The 20,901-nt window shown below is 35.8% G+C and overlaps 1 protein-coding gene and 1 non-coding gene across 8 annotated transcripts in view; both read right to left on the reverse strand.

The window, feature by feature from the left end:
* VPS13B (vacuolar protein sorting 13 homolog B) overlaps positions 1-20,901 on the reverse strand; it is a 513,325-nt gene that overhangs the window by 291,159 nt on the left and 201,265 nt on the right. For all 7 annotated transcript variants that reach the window (XR_006741555.1, XM_045581364.1, XM_036436747.2 and 4 more), the window contains 2 exons: positions 17,838-18,072; positions 6,055-6,275 (listed from right to left, as the gene is read on the reverse strand). Coding sequence is in view for 6 of the 7 variants with exons in the window: in XM_045581364.1 (XP_045437320.1) it covers positions 6,055-6,275; positions 17,838-18,072 (456 nt within the window). In the remaining variant the exon portion in view is untranslated. The remainder of the gene's footprint in view (positions 1-6,054; positions 6,276-17,837; positions 18,073-20,901) is intronic.
* Positions 9,697-9,858, reverse strand: LOC118718695. Its single transcript, XR_004987885.1, has one exon. It is a non-coding gene; the product is annotated as a U1 spliceosomal RNA (small nuclear RNA).

The raw sequence follows: 20,901 nt of genomic DNA on the forward strand, positions 1-20,901 counted from the left end.
AGAGAGAAACATCAATCAGCTGCCTCCTGCATACCTCTTACTGGGGATGTGCCCACAACCAAGGTACATGCCCTTGACTGGAATCGAACCTGGGACCCTTCAGTCCGAAGGCTGACACTCTATCCACTGAGCAAAACCGGTTTCAGCTAAAATAATTCTTTTAAAAACTCCATTTCAAAAGAAAATTTTGTCAAAAAATACCTTTTTCATATAGAGCATTACATTTACACATTATAGTTTCCCATATCCAATTTTCTTTAAAATATAAAAGTGGAAATTGGGGTATCAGAGAAATCATAAATGAGTAAGTAGTACAAGAATACAAATTCAGGTTTGTCTGAACTCATGTTTTCTTAGACTGTAAGGCTTAATTCCATTATGCTAGTGAAAACTGAACATAGATTAAAGCAATATGACTATGAGTAAGTGGACAGGAGAGAAGAATAAAACCCATTCTTTCTCTACTTCCACATACTTTTAAACCCAAAAATGCAAAGATAGTTTTGTTCCTAGGAATGCGATATAGGAAGAGAAAATATACCAATTTATTGGCGGAGGGAAAATTAAAATTATATTATAGAGAATTCTATCAACTTATTTAATTTTGGGATAAACACAAATTTTAAGGTCTGAGAGATTAGAGTCTAAAAAAATGGAAGGTAATTGTATAACTTTGGTAAAACAGTTAAGATGAAGGGACTACTTAACAGAAATAATCCCTAGGGGGGAAAAATCTGAATAATCAACCAGGTTATATGTTTATTGTGTCCAAGGCTCTTGAATGACAATGAGTTCCAGGAACTGACACAGTAGTTTAGGCCTCTATTGTTGATATAAAGAACTACAACAATGTCTGACATAACAATGAATTTTCTCTGGGCCGGCCCTATATACAGAACTAGCACTATTTTTTTAAGTATATAAACTACTTGAGGCCTCTGTGTCTTGGTAATAATAAAACAAATTAAGTAATGTATAACAGTCAACACGATGTCACTCTAATGGATAAATAAAAGAATGGTACGTATTTCAATAGGAATTATTTCTCTGAAATGGAATGAAGAAGCTTATACACTGACTACAATCAAAAGTCCACAAAGCTTCTGATAATATATGCAAATGCTACTGTTAGGTATTTACATTGTTCTGAGGGAAAAGCTCATAGCTTTTATCAGATTTTCAAAGAAGTTCAGGGCACAAAAAAAAGACAAGAAGTACTATCCTTCACAAAAAAACAAAAGCAGATGGATGTATAAGCAACCATTCATGAGAAAAATGAGTCATTAATCTTAAAAGAAAAAATAGAAACAGTGAGGGAAATTTTGGGATTCTATACACATATTGGATGTTTGTATTTTACAGACCTACAATACTTTAATGTGAGGTAAGGCAGACAGAAAATAAAGCGAGACATAGATATATTTCACAAAGAAAGATTAAACATTTTTTTGGCAAAAGATTTTATAAAGTTTAAAGACAAATAAGTGCTTTACCAATACAGGGTTTGTTTTACAGAGTATAAGGGAAGTTCTTCATAATAAAAAATGTAACAGAAAAACTGGATACATGATAAAAATTACCAATTTTTAAAAGGGCAAATTCACTGGCCAATAAACATTCAAAAACTGCTCAACCTTATTAGTAATCAGGAAAATACAAATTAATGTAAACAATATGAATTGCCAACTCACAAAAAAGCAAACTCACTGGTCAATAAACATTTGAAAAGATACTCAAACATCTGGTTTCATTTCCCTTCAGCATGAAGGACTGCCTTCCTTTAGGATTTCTTATAATTCAGATCTACTGGTGATTGATTTTTTTTAATGGGAAAATATTATATATTTAGACTTCATTCATAAAAGTTATATCTATTTAAAATTCTGGGTTGAAAAGATTAAAAATATTTTTTTCACAATTTAAAAATGTTGTTCTTCTTTCTCACTTGCGGTTTCTTAGGGCAAGTAAGCTAAAAATCAATCTTGGGTATTTTGTTTGTAATGTATCATTTTCCCGTGATACTTTCAAGGTTGCTCATTATCTATGGCTTTCAAAAGTTGGGTTATGATGTATATAGGCATTGCCTTTCTCGTGTGTTTATCTTATTCATCTTTGTTTCCCTCATTTCTGGCTTACATGTAGTGCTCAATAAATATTCGCTGAATTCACTTGTGGGGGAAAAAAAATCAAGTCATCGTTTGTAATTATGACAAAATCCAGAGGGGAATCTGGAAGCATATGCTAAAGCATCCACTCACAAAGAAGAGATTTATTTGGAATCTTATGTTTAATCATTAAAATTCTGGTTAATCTGGCACACCAGGATATAAAAAAGTATTAACTCCGTAATAAATCTTTGAGTACACATTGATTCTCCAAAGTGCTATTCGCTGTGTCTTCCTATTCTTTTGGGAATACAACTTAATTCCACCAGAGATATTCCAACCAATTTATGACAAGACATAACAAAATTGATCTAAACTAACAAAACGGCATTCATATAGTATAATTTACAAAGTTTTTAAATAAATATTTTCACTTAAATTTCCCCAAACCTTGTGATCAATTTTGGTTATAACACATGGTCTATACTTTAACAGAAGTTGGTTGATGAGGAATTATCAAGAAGATAGCCTGACCGGCATGGCTCAGTGGTTGAGCAACAACTTACCAACCAGTTGTGGTTCAATTCCTGGTCAGGGCACATGCCCGGGCTGTGGGCTCCATCCCCAGTGTAGGGCATGCAGGAGGAGGCTGACTGATAATTCTCTTTCATCATTAATGTTTCTATCTCTCTCTCCCTCTCTTCTTCTCTGAAATCAATAATATATTTTTTTAAAGAAGATAAAGTAGGATTAATAAGAATGATTGCATTCTGAGTGAAAAGGATTCCCAAGGCATGAGGTTTACTCAGTCTTGGTTTAAGTCTGAAATAAAGGTCCTTGGTGTTTGAGGTACAACAGCAAGGATGCCCTTTGAGGCAGGTTACAGAAGAAAGGGACAGAGGAGGGAGACATTAGAAAATACCAGCCTAACATAAGCCCCTATCTGTGTGAAGACTTCGCTTAGAAGTGGTTTATATTTAAGCAACAACAAAATCTAAGCTTAGTTCCAAACAAGGTAAATATCTAAAAAAGGATATCGCAGAACTCTAGTTTTGAGCAACAGTATTACATTTAATAAGATTCCATACAAGTCACAATATTATTATCTCACAAGTAAAAAAAATATATATATTAAAGATTAATAATAGTGGAGTTCCAGACTAAAACAATAATGGTAACAGTATTCATTTTCAGCTAGGATAGCTATGGATAACCAGAACATGTCCCAAAGTTATTTGATTCTATATATAATAAAGAGATGATATGCAAATTAACCCTCAAGCCCTCACAAGATAGCTGCCTACAACCAGGGAGGACCAAATGACTGAACAAGCAGGCTGCATGGACTAGACTCTAGTATTTCCTAAATCCCTACATTACAAGGTATCTAGAGACAACTTCAAGTAGCAGTTACCTGATTATCATACAGGGATTATGCTACTAATTCAGATAAATATGAATACCTTTTTACATTATCTCTAAAAGTTTGTTCATATCCCTTTATAATCTGTCCTTCCTATTACTCCACTTTCCTACTACTCTCTCCTTCCTGCTTGTTGCCCTCCCTCAAGATAACAAGGAAACAGCTGTTGCAATGAAGTATTTTGAATATTCTATTTTATATTTTATGTAAATGGAATTATTCAGTAAGTACTCTTTGATCTGGCTTCCTTCATTCAGCATAAAAATTGTGATATGCATCTAAGATATTTCATTTTATCGATAATTTGTTGTTTTTATGGCTGAGTAGTATTGCATTGTAGGTAGAGACCATATTTTAATTATTCACCTATGATGAACATTTGGTTTGTGTTCATTTTTGAGCTACAAAGACAAAGCTGTTAAATACCTCTGTGTAAAAGTCTCTGGACATTTATTTTTATTTCTCTGTAGAGCTACTTTGGGAGGAAAGACTAGGTCGAATAGTAAGTGCATGTTGTTGGTTTTTGTATTTTTTTTCACATTCAGTTTACTTAAATTTATATTGTCCACTTGGTGTGATATTAAAAAATCAGGCAACTATATAGGTCCCTTTGGCCCACATATTTCCCAGTAAATTTAATGATTTTGTTAGTGTGGGTAGCTAGTTATCAATAAAGAAAGGGAACAAATGAAATCAGACATTAAGTCTGATTAATTAGGTAGCTGTAGCATTAACAAGCTCCCCAGGGGACAGCCACATCCTCTGCTAAAGAGACTTAATCCCCGAGTGAGCAGGAAGAATCAGCTTTCCAATCTCCCTGGGGGAAAACCTAGTAGCCATGATTATGAGGGGAAGTATCTAACAGTAGGGAAAATTCCGTAGTTGGGAGCATGCGCAGTAGGACCCAAGATGGCACAGGGGAGGTGAGCACACGCACAGTAGAAGCCAGATGACTAAGTAGAGCTTTGTGGCATGCACGGTGAGAGCCAAAATGACAATCACAAAGGGAGAAGCCAAGCATGGGAAAACCCAAGAATGGGATAGGAAGAGGGCCCAGCACAAGCCAACATGAATTCGGAAGAAGATTGGTTAGTTTGAAAGAAAGCTTACCCCTTATCAAACCCAAGGAGATACAATCAAAGCTTAACAAAGGCCACAGGCATTCGTCCCTGTGTTCTCAAGTTCCCAAGCATGGGCAAACTGCAGGCTGGTCCTGGCCTAGGCGCTACTGTGCCTTGTTGGCAAACATACAGGTGGAAAGTGAGATACCAAAGTTCTGCATCTCTGGGTCTTTGCCCCCCTGGACCTGACAAGTAGGGGTGCAGGTCAAAGGCCCCAGGAACAGAATTTCCACAGTGAAAGATATTTGAGCCCCTGGTTGTGGATGAGAGATTGGGCACCTGAGGACAGTCCTTTGTTTTTGTTCCAATAAACCCTGCCACTGTGAATTTCATGCTAAATACTAAAATAGTGAGGGTTATGAATTCAACATATCTTTGGGGAAGGACATAATTTAACCCATAATAATTTCTCTTCTTGGAAATGTTTTGAAGCAAATATCAGCAAAAGCATTCAGGGGGAAAAAATCTATGAAAGAGTAAGTCACTTAATAATTATCCTCTCCTATACCACTGTGGGTCATAATAGAATGGCAATTATATGCATTTTAATAAGGCGATCACTAATATATAGCCAGTCTAATGTTTACAACATGCACAAATAAAAATGAAAATTAAACCAAACTGTATAATATACAGTACGGGGATAGAGGATGCTATCAGGCTCTATAAAACACAGTTATAGCTGAGCCACTTTAAAAACATACTTTTAAAACTCACTTAAAATCACTAATGCTGAGATAAACACAGATTTTCAATAGTAGAGTTAGTAATATTCTAAAAAATATTCATTTAAAAATAAAATTTCAAATAGAATTAAACACTGATAAGGTATATAAAAATATATTAAAGTCTGCTTGAGGTCAAAGAAACAAATATTAAATTCTATGCAATTAATAATTTGCACAAACCTAGGTGATTAAAATAGAAATCAAATTGTAAAACTGTAGAAAACAATATCTTTGGCCTATATCAACTAATGTTATGAGAGTAACAAAATACCTTTTTAAAATAGTAAACAAGTACTTGTAAAAAATAATTTTATATTGAGCAAAAGAAGTTCTGAATGATAATCTGAGTGAAAATTACATTTGATCACTTCAACAGACTTCTCCAGTCTGATGATAAAGTAGTTCATCAGTATTTAAAAACTTTACATCTGCAACTGATTTCATCCCATCAGCCAAAAGATGCATTTATGCTGCCACCATTACATTTTTAAGAGTTTAAATTACAAAACTTGAGAGAGCTTCAAAGAAATTCTTAATCTAACCATTCTAATCTTGATGGCCTTGTTAAAAATAAATTTAGGATGCTTAATAGAAGAGAAACTCTGCAACAAAATGGATAACAATTATTCTTAAATCACATTATTTTAAATTTCTTTTCATAAACCAAATGTACCAACCTGGGGATTTGAGCATTTTATCTCAAGAGACTCTAGGTCAACATGGAGGCAGACAACAAATGAATGTCTTGCATCAGGTGCTGTTGCGAGTAGTTTCTGAGATGTCACGGCTAGAGTAGAGGTACAACCCATAGGATCCACTAGGCAGAGTGTCACTTGTTTTCCAAAAAGAGTGTATACGCTAAAATGATGCAAGCTAATAGTCCAAGGAAAAGCATCACCTGATAAAGAAGCACACATACATAAACGCTGTTAATTGTCACTAGATATTAAGTTGTCTGTTATCTAGATTTGAATTATAAAACATTCAACAAGTCATAATTAAAAAAGAATATAATAGCCCAACCAGTGTGGCTCAGTGGTTGAGCATCAACCTATGAACCAGGAAGTCTAGGTTTGATTGTTGGTCAGGGCACATGCCCAGGTTACAGGCTCAATCCCCAGCCTGGGACATGCAGGAGACAGCCAATCAATGATTCTCTCTCATCATTGATGCTTCTCTGTTTCTCTCCCCTCTCCCCCTTTCCTCTCTGAAATCAATAAAAATATATTAAGATAAAAAAGAAAATAAACTGTAAAATGTTAACATATAAAAAAATAATAACATAGTGGTAAACAATTTGCATGCTATATAGTAAGTTACCTTCTAAAATTATTTAACATACTATTACATCAATAATTTCATACATTATAAAACATACAGAAATAGAAATGAAGGAAATGAGATTATACATACATACATACATACACACACACATATTATATATATAAGTTCTAACTTCCTCTTCCCTCATCCTAGTGGGTTATATTGTGCAAATGCTGGGGATGTATGCACTAAACTTCAGAGAGCACAGAGAGTTTGTTCAGTTAGGAAAATGCAATAATCTTTGCAGTGATTGAAGGTGATTACAGATCTGGCTGTGGAATGAAAAAAGAAAAGAATAAACAATATATCAATAATATGGTCTGTTGGACCACCTGCTACAGAATCATGCAAGTGCTTACTTAAAATACAGACTCTGGGTTCCTACTTCAGATCTACCTAATCAGTATCTCTAGTGGTAAGACCCAATATACATGAATGCTACAAGGTAGAACCTCATGAATTTAAATATTCAATATGTCTTGACCAATTATAGTTAATAAAATTAAAATCAGAAACTTTTAACTGGAGACTTAGATAATAAATCTAGCTATAAAGTAGTCCACAATAACTTGAATGGAAACAACTAGAACTGCATGATAATATGTGGTCAGTACCATGGTAATCTGCCTGTTTTTAAACTTAAAAAATGTTCCCCCAAGAAAAAAATAACAAACTTTAAATCATCTGCAACTAATTCTAAAATTATTTTAAAACCTATAAAGATTTCCATGCTATTCACAAAATAAAGACTTTGTCAAATTTGTCTTAAAATATTTTGGAATGATTTGAGGTTACACATTTTAAAACTGGTAGTGAGCTATATATAGTTTTCAAGTTTTTTGTTATCCAGGAAATGCCAAGTGGTTGTTATGCTGGATAAAAAGCAGAATATTTAAATTCATTAAATTAAAAAATCCCAAACGACATTGGGACTGTCTCAGATATGTGCCTCTGCTTCTATACTGGAATCAGACCAACAAATAGAAATTAACTACATCATATTCTAAGTCTTTAAAAGAACATTTTAGTTAATATTTTATGTGCCTTTAAGATGAGGTCTTAATATGCAATGACAAATATTCCCAGAATTAAACATTATAAAAAATATTACACAAAGCAAAAGTTATTAACTGCACAAGTATTCCTTTTCTAGATACATGTATGTATGTGCATAAAATAAAAATAAAACACAAATAAAAGCACCTTATCTATTTATAACATAGGCAATATAACATTCTGGAGACTCCATAAAATATGCTCAGACACCCAGGACAAAACAATGTACTAATGTGAAACCTTCAAGTTTAATATTTTTTCCTTAATTAGAAAGTTCTAATGCCATAATATAGGTCCTTTATTTTAGAGAAACTATTGCTGGCTAAATCAGAAAATTTCAAACAAACTGTGTAAAGAATAAGAAAATATAAAAACAAAGCAAGAAGACTGAGAATTCCATTTGTATATGCATTTGTAAGCCCTCCTCTACACATAATCAACAGAGAAAAACATATCAATAAAACAATTCTCAAGAAAATGAAGACCTAACACTGATGTAATTCAGAGAAAATAAGGTGAAAGAAAATGAATATGACAGGGCTTTGGGACTAAACAAAAAAAGAAAGGAAATTCAGAGACTGTGTCAACAATGGTTAAGGAATTAGATAATACTGATGTACAAATGAGTAAATTTTAGAAAAACATATAGTGTGATTTCCATACATTCTACCCTATGTTGCTGATTTTGCACAACACTAGAAGCAGAAGACAAAGGTAACACTTTACTCAGTTCTTCCTTGCTTTCATAACCTTAGTCATTAAATATCTTTAGAAGCAAATAATATCTTCCTCCTCTCCCTTTTTTCCCCTTATGTCCCACATAAGTATGACTCAGGCAGGTTTTTATTTCAAATATGGGAGTGTACTCAAGAATATTTTATTATCTATTGTGAGGGTTAATACTTTCTTAAGACTATATACACCACACTCCCCAAATATAAGTGATCCAAAATTGCTCATATAATTTCCCCAAACAACTTAAGCAATTAATTGACTTAAAGACAGTTAAAAAAAAAAGAAAAGTTCTTTAAGTGTAAGTGATGTTAATTAAGTAATGGGGACTTCCAAAGAATTAAGACATTAAAAATGATAAAAAGAATAACCAAATCAGATGGGTGGGTGGAAAGGTGGGAGTGTTGCACGAAGCAGGGACATCAGGATATGTCTCCCTAGAAGGCTGTTGTCTGGAACCTGGACAAAATGCTTGACCCCCTGCTGCAGGCTCCACCAGCAATACTCCCAATGGGAGACTCTTCTGATATATCCTCCCAAGCCCTGGTGGCTCTGCCCAGCAGAGCTTACTCCTGCACAGGGGCTAGATGACTGCACTCAACCTGAACCTGTGGTTCCCTCTTCCTAGGGGAGCAAGAGTGGGAGGCTCTGGCAGACTGAGTGGTATGGCTCTGGAATAGGGGACATTTCCCTTCATTGAGTGCCTGAGGACAGCACCAAATAGGGGACCCACTAGCCCTCCTTACACTGTCCTCCTCATACTGATCAGCGACTACAGAGCTCCCAAACTGTGGGAAGGTCTGTAGGTGGCGGCCTACCTGGGCACACACTACAGTCTTTCTTTGGAAGGCTCTGGAGGAAGGCCAAGCACCCTCAGTGGAAGACAAAATAGTGACAAATGGAGGAAGACATCAGAAATCCTCAGACCTTTCACAGATCTGCCCCCAGCTCTACATAGAATGGCCCCTCCCATACATGCAATATATAAATGTATCAAATCGATGTTTCATAACTTCAACTTACACAATGTTAAATGTCAATTGTAACGCAATAAAAAATAAATTTCCTTTAATGGTAACATATTACCTTGTTATAATTTTAAAAACACATTTTTAAGATCTTAAGACAATATCAATTATATTGTTTCTTTTCAAAAGGTGATCAACCAAAATATGACAGCATATCAGATCTGCCTTTTTTTTTTTCCGGAGGAGAATGCCAATGCAGTCCCCCACTATCACAAGTCACACAGTTGAATTTCCCACTTTTGGGGAAATCGCAGGGGTCAGCACATCTGACATGCAATCAATAGGCCTCACCCTGGGGAAACCACCTTCGTGATCATGGTATCTCCCCTGCCAAGTAAGTATGGCATTTTGTTTTTTTGTTTTTAAAATAAGTGTGTGTGGAGGGGGGGGAGGGTAGAAAATGAAAAACTGATTAATAGGAAATAAATAAAAGATGGTTCCTTTTCCAGTCTTTAAATGTCACAGAATCTACAGCTAAACAAGTGAAGGAGCAGGCTGGATGCGAACCACTTTGAAGCGAATAACGCCTATTGCAATGCAAATCTATTAACTGCATGTAGGCAATTCAACAGTTTAATTCCATTTGTAACATATATATGATGGTTTTCAAGAGAACTATTTTAAAAACAACATCAAGGAGAAATCTGAAGCTCTTTTCTGAGCTCCCTCTTTCCCCTAAGGAATCCCATTTACATATGGTTTAAGGATTAAAGTCAAAGACACTCAGTAAAACTGGAAAGAAACTATTACAGTAGTGTATCATGATCCTTCAGAACAAGTGGAAAAAATAATTATCAAACTACAATATTTTTTAAAATCTGAAATGGAACAATACATATGTTTATTGTTCTACTGAAATGAACCACAATTACACACACACACAAAAAAACAGCTCTCCTCTTTTCCATAGGTTTTCCAACAATTTTCACATCAGTTTCTATTAAAACTTACTAAATCCAATAATAGCAACGCTTTAATTTATTTTTCATAGATGCTCAACGATTTTCACATCAGTTTCTATTAAAATTCACTAAATCCAACAACAGCAAAGTTTTAATTTATAAATGATCTCAATATTCCATTTGTCAAAATATTTTATTAAAGTCGCAGGCAAATCTTTCAAAGAAGAAAAAACAAACCTCTGCTGGGCACAGCATAGAAACCCATCTGCTCAGAGGTGTGAGCTGGATGCCGCAAATTACATCTGCAAGCCTTACTGCAAGTGCTCCCGCATGAAATCCAAGATGTTGATTTTGACCCAAACACTCCACACAGATTGAATCTGGCCATATTAGAGTATATTAGAGATAATCTCTCCCTTCCCATGGCAATTGAAGTCAGATGACACATTTCAACATAGTTCCTCGTTCTGAACTTTAGAAGTCCCAGTCTCAAGTCTATGAGAACCCATCTTGTTTATCCTACTGACCACCTTCGTAATGGTGGGTAATTTTTTTTCCAAATCATAACGACTAGGGATTCTTTTCCATTGCTCATGAACCCGAAGACAAGTTAGAAGCTGACCTTTTCATTGTGTTGTTTTTTATTTTTTATTTTTTTTCTCTCTTAGAGTAACCAAAAGAGTTAGCCAAATATGCATGGACTAAATAGCAAACTCTATAATTATTTAGTGAGCTCGGATTTTGGAACATGGTTGGGATAGATGTTAGGAATAGAACCATGAACAAAACAGATATATTGCCTGCCCTTTTCACCTTATTAGGGGATGTAGAAAGTGAACAAAAATTATTCATGTAAGAGTAGTAAAAGTGTCGAATCAGGTACAATGAGAGCAGAGAAGAGAGGGACTTAGCTAGTGAAATACCCTGAAACCTGGAGGATGAGAAGAGGAAGGAAGCGGGAAAAGGGATCAATGAGGAAGGCACATTCCTAGCACATGCTAATGCCTGTGACAGGACAGAGTCTGTTGAAAAACACAGAAAAGCCTACAGAAGGATGTTAGGAAGACAACTGGTAGCAGAGGGAGAGATAAAAAGTAAGGGTGGAGAGGTGGGCAGGGCCAACTGACACAGGATCTTGTTGGCCATGTTAAGGATTTTATATTTATCCAAAGATTAATGGAAAGCCATGGAAGGGATTTCAGGCAGGAATAACTAAAATATATATGAAAAAGAGAGAGGAAGTTGAACTTCCTTTCCTTAGGAGATCAAAGAGAAAGGGAAGAGTCAGGAAGAGAAACCTCTTTTGGCAAAGTTGCTAAGAATTCCAAAAGGGTCTACAATCCATGGACACAGACAATAGTGTTGTGAAGGCTCGGGATCAGAGGCAGGATGGGCTAGAAGATTCAATGGGGGGAAGGAGGGAGCGGACTTGTGTAATACTTTCAACACTAAAGATGAGAGAGAGAGAGCGAGAAAGCGAGAGAGCGAGAGCGAGAGCGAGAGCGAGAGACTAACAGAGACTTAAAAATTGTTTGATAGGGGTGTACCAATATTACTTATGCCTTTAGTATGAAATTTTCAGGAAACTCTATTCTTCAATGCTTCATGTGAGTGAATATTATAAGGGAATTGAAAGAAGTGAAGGGTTTTATTTCTACTTCAGAGACAGGGTTCCTCACCCAGTTTCAGGAAGACATAAGTTGAAGAGACCAGAAAAGAATAATGTATTTGAACAACGGTAAACTTGAAGCCAGGCTATGGAATTTAGAAATCGTATTTAGATATTAAAAATTACAATGGGCCTGTTTGGCATGGCTAAGTGGTTGAGCATTGGCCTATGAACCAGGAGGTCACGGTTCAATTCCTAGTCAGGGCATATGCCCAGGTTGTCAGCTTGATCCCAAATAGGGGGGGTGCAAGAGGCAGCTAATCCATGATTCTCTCTCATCACTGATGTTTCTCTTTCTCCTTGTCCCTTCCTCTTTGAAATCAGTAAAAATAAATATATTTTTAAAACTATAATGCATTTACTGAGCATTAAAATTTACTCAATTGTACATCAGTATTATTTGTCATGTGATAGATTTTTTTTTTAAGTGCTCAGACGTTATCTGGTTTAACCCTAACAATCTTTTTAAAAAGATAATAAATTTGTTTATTGAACCACTCCCTTAATAGTCTGTAAAATATGAGAGATCAGGCACCATATATATCTGGTTCAAATGTGTATTCTCAGTGTCTGCCATAAGGTAGATGCTCAATAAATATTGGATGAATAAGTGGGTCAGATATAAAAGCAGATGGGAAAATGAGGAAGCAGAATGAATGAGAATACAGCAAACAGAGATGGTTGGTGAAAAAGCCATCCTAGGTTTTAGTAATATAACACAAATAGACTTCCTCAAAAAGCTGGGACAAGTAATTTATCAAGTAAGGATAAATATTCTGTAAAAGTTTACTGAAGACAAATTTATGTCTCTTTTGGAATCCTCAGACTATAGAGAAAGCTTAAGACACGAATAAAATGGTCCCATTTTAACTTTTGTTCTGATTGCATTATAATTATCACCTTAAGTTGAAGAAGACACAAATAAATGTAAAGATATCCTATGCTTATGGATTAGAAGAATATTGCTAAAATGTCTATACTACCCAAAGCAGCCTACATGTTCAATGCAATTCCTATTAAAAATATAATGGCAATTTTCACAGAAATATAATTAGCAATTCTAAAATGTATATTGAAGCACAAAAGAACCCAAATACCCAAAGCGGATTTAAAGAAAAAAATAAATGAACAAAACAGAAACAGACACATAGATACATAAAACAAATTGATGGCTACCAGAGGGGCCATACTCTATAGCTGCCAGAGAGAAAGGACAAAATATCTTCAAGTAAACAAAAACTGACAGTGGATCTCAAAAGAGCAATGAAAAGCGAGAGTCAGCACAACGGTACCTTTACAAAAACAGATGAAAAGAACTGTCAAAAAGAAATTATCGGCTTAGAAAAATATCTTTTGAAAAAGAAGGCAAAATTCAGACATTTTCAAACAAAGTTAAGTTTGTAAAAGCAGGTCATCACAAAAAAGGAAGAAGGAAAATGATCTGAGATACAAGAAAAGATGGAGCTAAGAGAGGAAATGACTAGTAAGGCACTAATATATATAACTCAGCAAGCATAGCCATGACCAACTCTGGCAAACTGTCAGATTTTGTGAATAAAGTTGTATTGGAACACACTCATGTCAGTTCATTTACATATCAGTTATAGCTGCTTCTGCACAACAGTGGCTGGAACAGAAACCATACAGCTGATAAAACTACTATCTGACCTTTTATTGAATAACTAGAGGCCCAATGCACAGAATTTGTTCAAGGAGGTTGGCCCTTCCAGCCCCAGCCATGGCAGCCTCGGCTTCATCTGGATGGTCGTTCTGCTGTTCAGTCTAATTAGCATATTAGCTCATTATTATATAGGATTTTTCTAAAACCTGTACTGGTTAAAAATATATATCACATATAAGAAATTACTGTGTAAAATTTTATTATCTTATAAAGCTCAAATATTAAAAAACATAATTAAAATATATGACAATGACAACTAATTAATCTGGTAAGAATTATTACATTAAATTATTTTAAGATCTGTGCATTATTTAGGACCAGAGTAAATAGCTTGATTTTGCTGCATAATTTAACAAGTTAAATATGCATCTACATTTCTAAGACCAGAGTTTGTTAAACAGAGTATTAATTTCTACAATTAAAATTAAAAAATAGTGAGGAATGATTTCCAATTTAGCAGAGAAAAATGAAATTAAAAATTTATTATAAAGGACACAACCTACAAATATTTGCAAATCATTTATCTAATAAGGGTCTAATATCCTGAATATATAAGGAACTCTTCCAAGTCAACACCAAAAAAGAGAAGTAACCCATCTCAAAAGCGGGTGAAGGATCTGAATATAATAAGAACAAATAAAAATAGTGCTACAAATGGCCAACAAGCACATGCAAAACACTCAACATCTTCAGTCATTAGGGAAACGCAAATCGAAATGACAAGGAGATGTAACTTCACACCCAGTGGGGTGGATAGCACAAAAAAGGCAGGAAATAACAAGTGGTGACACATATGTGAATGAATCAGAACTTTCATACATCCACGTGGGATTGTAAAATGGCAACGACATTTTGGGAAACATCCCATCAATTCCTCAAAAGCTCAACCATAGTTACCATATGAACCAACCATTCTTTTCCTAAGTGCATTTATCTAATAGAAATTAAAACCTAGATCTACACAAAAACATGTACAAGAATGATCATAGCGTCATTAATCATAATAGCCAAAAAGTGAAAACAACTTACATGCAAATTAACTGATAAATGGATAAAGAAAATGTGGTAAATACATAAAATGGATTATAATTCAACCATAAAATGAAATGAATCAACCTTGAAAATATTATGTAAGTAAAAGTAGTCTGTCACAAAAAATAAGACACTGTGATTTCATTCATGTAAAATGTCTACAATGAGCAAATTTACAGCTACAGAAAGATTAGTGGTTGCCAGGGGCTGAGAGAAGGAGGAATGAAGAGTAACTGCCAATAGTGTAACAATTGGTTTCTGGAGAGATGAGACCAGACATTGTAAAATTTGATAGTGGTGATGGTTGCACAAAACTAAATATACTAAAAATAATCTACTAATTAGAGCAAAGATTATATTTTTTCTAATTATATATGTTAATGGGAATAATTTTACAATATACAAGTTATATCTTTAAAAGTTGTCATTCACAAGAGGTTGGCTGGCATATCCTTGATATAATATACAATAATTGTTGTGATAATAAAGAATTCCCTATAACCAAAAGCAAATGGCAAAGAATGGATATGACATTTCAATATGCTAGGGAAATGATCACAAGGTGTCTCTCTTTTTGTCTCTCTCTCTCTCACACACACACACACAAAAAAAAAACACCAACTCTAAAGAACTTCCTTCTGTCTCTAAAGTTATATAACTATAATAGATGAAAATTTCAATACAAAGGAAGAGAAATTAACATCAAGGAATAGTCAGAGCTGCACAGACTTAGCTTTTCAAAAACAGTACGTATCTGGAGTAATCTTTATGATATCAGTATTCATACACTTACATCCTAATAATATGAACAATGTGTTGACCTGTTTAGCACTGTCAAAAATTTAAACCTTGTTGTTAAAATATAGATTCACATTATTTACTTTGAGATTTAAAACTTTTCCAGGTTCACATACTATTTGAGATCAATATGTCAAAGTTCAAAAGGGTATAAATTTGCACCAAAAACACTGCAATATCACAAATCAAGTATTTATTAAAGAAAGACCCATGACTCCAACCATCACGCAATTATCTACTTTTCCTAAATAAATGAGAAATTGAGAAATACATTGTGCTTGAGCCAAATAATATATTCATTTCATTACGTATATGCTATAACAGACATTCGTAAGTCATGGTTTAAATTAGATAAAGAGCAGGCTGACAGCTCTTGGGTGGGGGTGGAGGGCTGGGGTATGGAAGGATTGAGCAATAAAGGAAAAAGAAAGGTGCGAAAGAACTCATAGACAGGAACAATAGTGTGGTGATTGTGGGGGGAAAGGGACTGGGTGGAGGTGGAAGAGGATATGGGGAGATGAATTGTGATGGAAAACAATTAATTTTAAAAAATAGATCAACCTAGTCAACAGTCTGAGTTTAGCCTAATTCATACATCTAAAACCAACTTTCTTCTCAAGCTAATTTTATCTCTTTAGCGTTTTAATGATTATATCATATTGCCTATGATCTTTTGTGTATAGAATCCATTAATATACAGATATATAAGTATATGAATAGAACTGAAAAGTGTGGATGTCAATAAACAGCATCACTTAGTTATGTTCATTTACTTTGTAAATCTTTTTAGAACATTTTGTAGATCACTTTGTTTATTTTCATGTAGCTCTTTCAATGAGACTGATTTACATGTGCACTAGCATATAAAAATTTTTTTTAAAAATATCACTATGTATATGTATATATATGAAAGCCCAAGCGGCCATCCAACCACCTGACCAGTACCTATGATGTGCAATGACCATCAGGGGGCAGACATTCCAACTGGTAGCTATGACATGCACTGACACCAGGGGGCAGATGCTCAACGCAGAAGCTGCCAAGCTGCAGTAACTTGGCAGCTCTGGTTTGACTTGGCAGCTATGGTTCTCCAGTGATGCATCCGGAACCAGGGAGGAGCCCCAATTCCAGGGTGCGTCACACGAGAACTACCCTCTTGCACTCCAGGACACCTCAGGGGATGTCAGAGAGCTGGTTTCGGCCCGATCCCCACAGGTCAGGCCAAGAGACCACACCAATGCATAAGTCCGCACACTGGGCCTCTAGTTCTATATAAGAGATAATATGCAAATTAACACTCATGCCCTCACAAGATGGCTGCCTACAAGCAGACCAGCACTGCGGTTAGGGAGGGGCGACAAAATGACTAAACAAGCAGGCTGCATGGGTGACCAGGCCAGCAGAGGGTTAGTGGGATGATCAAATGACTGAACAAGCAGGCTGCGTGGGGCAACAAGGCTGGCAGGGGGCTTAGTGAGGGATGACCAAACAACTGAACAGCAGGCTGTGTGGGGTGACCAGGCTGGTGGGGGTCCATGAGGGGTGACTAGGTGGGTGGGGGTGGGGGTGGGCATAAGGGGCCATCAGGCCGGCAGGGGGTGGCTGGGAGTGACGAGGCCAGCAGGGGTGATCAGCTGGGGGGTTAGGCCTGCTAGGGGGCAGTTAGAAGCAACCAAGTCAGCAGAGGGAAGCAGTTGGAGGCGACCAGGCCAGCGGAGGGCGGGGGGGTTGGGGGAGAATGGGCAGTAAGAGGCAACCAGGCTGGAGTGTGTGTGTGTGTGTGGTGGTGGGGGGGGGGGGGCAATTAGGGAAAACCAGGCCAGCGGGAGGAGTGCAGTTGGGGGTGACCAGGCTGGCAGGGAGGGTAGTTGGTGTGACCATGCCAGCAGGGGGGTGGTTAGGAGCAACCAGACCAGCAGTGGGGGCAGTTAGGGATGATCAGGCTGTCACACCGAGGCAGTGAGGGGCAATCAGGCTGACGGGGGTGGGGGGACAGTTAGGGACAACCAGTGATTAGGAGCCAGCGGTACAGGAATGTGAGAGCGATGTCCGACTGCCAGTTTAGGCCTGAGCCCTGGGATTGGCCTAAACCGGCAGTCAGACATCCCCCAAGGAGTCCCAGATTGAAGAGAGTGTAGGCTGGGCTCAGGGGACACATTCTCCCCCACCCAGGAACGAATTTTGTGCACCAGCCTGTAGTAAAATATAATAACCATAAAAAAATTTTCTTTAAATGTACCTTCTTCAAGGATGGGTCTTGGGATGACAAATGGAATCTCCTGCAGAGGCTCCATATACCTGTGGCCAGCACTAATAATCTTTATTTGAGGCAAGCAGAGCACAAGGGTTCCTGGCATGCTGGTTTGTCCGTGGTACCAACTTCTTACTGTTCCAGGGATATCACCAGATACAATTGTACTTGGGGAAGGCAAGCTATCATTTGGAATGAATACACAACAAGACTGTACTTCAAGCTAGAAGAGAAAAGCAGAATTAAAATGTTTGGATCAGACTAAATGTGGGAGTAAACACATCCTCAAACATGGTATCTTTACCAGAATAAACAGGCAAGCAAATAAAAAAGAAAATGTCCAATACTTGAAGCATTTGTTTTTTGCTATAAATTTGATCAAAAGTGCATAGTGACATGAAATGAAAACATATCTGCCTTTCCACAGTTCTTTCCAAGAAACATAACTGAGTTAGAAATGTGCTGGCAAAAAAGGTGAGAAAATCCTCCTCCTTTTGCAGTTCATTAGATTTTGTTAACACCAGTTAAGTCCTTAGAACTGACTAGCATTTATTGCTCCTACTTTCTCTCACTGCCAGTCAGAGAAAGACAAGGACCATATGATTTCACTCATATGTGGAATCTAATGAACAAAATAAACTGACAAACAAAATAGGAACAGACTCATAGACAGGGAACAGGCTGCCAGCTGTCTAAGGGGAGGAAGGATGCAGGAATGGATAAAAAAGGTGACAAGATTAAGCAACAACAAACAAACAAATGAAAAAAAACACAGACACAGGCAACAGTATAGTGATTCCGAGAGAGAAAGAGGAGATGGGGGAGGGAGAAGAGGATATAGAGGGGATAAATGATGATGGGAGGAGTGCACACACAATACAACAGGCAAATGATGTGTTATAGAATTGTACATCTGAAATCTATATAATTATATTGGCCAATGAATTCAATTAAAATAAAATAATAAACTTTTTTTTCAAAAGCCCACAAACTGTTATTTCTACGTGAATTTGGTCCTTCCTTTTCCACTTTACAAATTAAAATATAAGAACCAGTGTTTAAAATGTTCATATTATATCTCTAGGCAAACAATAAAACAGCATGTTTAAATCACATAACTTACCTTCATATACTAGTACATGCATACCAAGGCTCAATATAGTATATCACATTTGTTAAATAAATGATAATGGAGAAAATTCAGAAGACTTAAAAATCAGAGTGCATTCCTTGCTATTACCCTACTTCAGATTATTATATTACTTACACTGATTTCATGTTAAGTTTTCATGCTTTCCTATCCCTAGTTTAGTTACTTAGGCTAAGCAAGCCCAAATCAAAACCTGACTTCATCTCATCATGAGTTCTTAATTCAAGTGCAAAGTAGGTTAAAGTCTACTAGTCTCAATTGATTCTTACAAAGTAATATTCTGTATCTGGTTAGTAAATTGCCCAAACAGACTGGCACACTTGAATTATTTTTAAAATGAAAAATATGACCAGTTAGCTTTCTATAAGTACCTAGCATATAAAGGTATTATTGGAAAGTATAACAGAAAATAAAATTTGTTTCCTTGATAAATGCTTAGATATTCTAGCAAATTATATTAGTAAAGACACTATATTTTCTAAATTATAACTAAGAATACAGAAACATCACTTGTTGGAGCTAATATATTCCTTAGTGACAGCATAACAATATGTAACAGGCCTGGAATTCCTTGATACAATAAAGAATTTGCCAGCCTTATAAAAAAACAAACTTGACTCATCTTTGCTTCAACAGTCCATATATGGGCAAACTGATGAATTCAGTGAAGAAAAAATGTAAGTAAAATTTCCAAAAAATAAATACATTGGTTCATAGAGTATAAGCTCATTTTTTAGCTCTGGAATTTTACCTTGCAGTTTAGATACCAGATAATGTAAGTGTGTAGATGTTAAGTATTTAATTGATTTAAGATTATAACATATATTTCTGAAATACAGGGTATATTGGCTCAGATGCGTTACATTTAAATTTTTAAATATTTAACATAAGTCATTATTGATGTTCAACTGCTCAAGTTAAAATGGTACACTGAGAGCATATTTTCCTATATAAATTGCAGTTATAAGGTCAAACTATGAAGAATAAGTATTTAACACTTCATGTAGATATTAATGCTATGCTCAAAGCTGACTTTAATAATGTGCAATATTTATGTTACTATGCCACAATATACAAATATATACATATAAGTCCTGAGAAACAAATCTAAATTGTGCATAAATGTCCAAAATTGATATATTCTAAAATTCCACTCATTCAGAAATAAATTATTTCATCAAACTTAACCTCAGCAATGCAGACAGAATCAAGTGTATCAGCATAAGAAACATAACAAGTCTAAAAAATAAACTTTCTGCTGAAACCAGTTTGGCTCAGTGGATAGAGCGTCAGCCTGCGGACTGAAGGGTCCAGGGTTTGATTCCAGTCAAGAGCATGTACCTTGGTTGCGGGGACATCCCCAGTAGGGGATGTGCAGGAGGCAGCTGATCGATGTTTCTCTCTCATCGATGTTTCTGGCTTTCTATCCCTCTCCTTTCTCCTGTAAAAAAATCAATAAAATATTTTTTTTAAATAAACTTTATAAAATGTATGTTGTGGGGATTTCTTTAATGATAAGAACCAAAACATATACATAAATCCAAATTGCTCAAACTTATAATGCTACATCTATTATATATACTAAAGCTATCACATAAATCTTTTTACACTTTTAAAATAACTGTTAAACTGTATGTCTAAAATTGTGGTTTTAATGTAAAATGCTGAATGATTTGTGTAAGTGAATAGAAATCTGCAGCACTAAATTTTGCATTAATGTAAGGATCTGACAATCCAAGGGAAAGAAAATGAAGTAATCTGCCAGTAAGAAGTCCTCAAACTGGGGGTCAGATCCTGTTCATGGAAACCATCTGGTTGGGACCCTCTGAGCCACACCAAACACAAATGATCTTTTAAAAAAATATCCTATTCATTAATGCATCACAGCTGCACTGAGTGTTA

Source organism: Pipistrellus kuhlii, unplaced genomic scaffold (assembly GCF_014108245.1).
Source record: "Pipistrellus kuhlii isolate mPipKuh1 unplaced genomic scaffold, mPipKuh1.p scaffold_m20_p_14, whole genome shotgun sequence".
In the NCBI taxonomy this organism is placed as follows: domain Eukaryota; kingdom Metazoa; phylum Chordata; class Mammalia; order Chiroptera; family Vespertilionidae; genus Pipistrellus; species Pipistrellus kuhlii.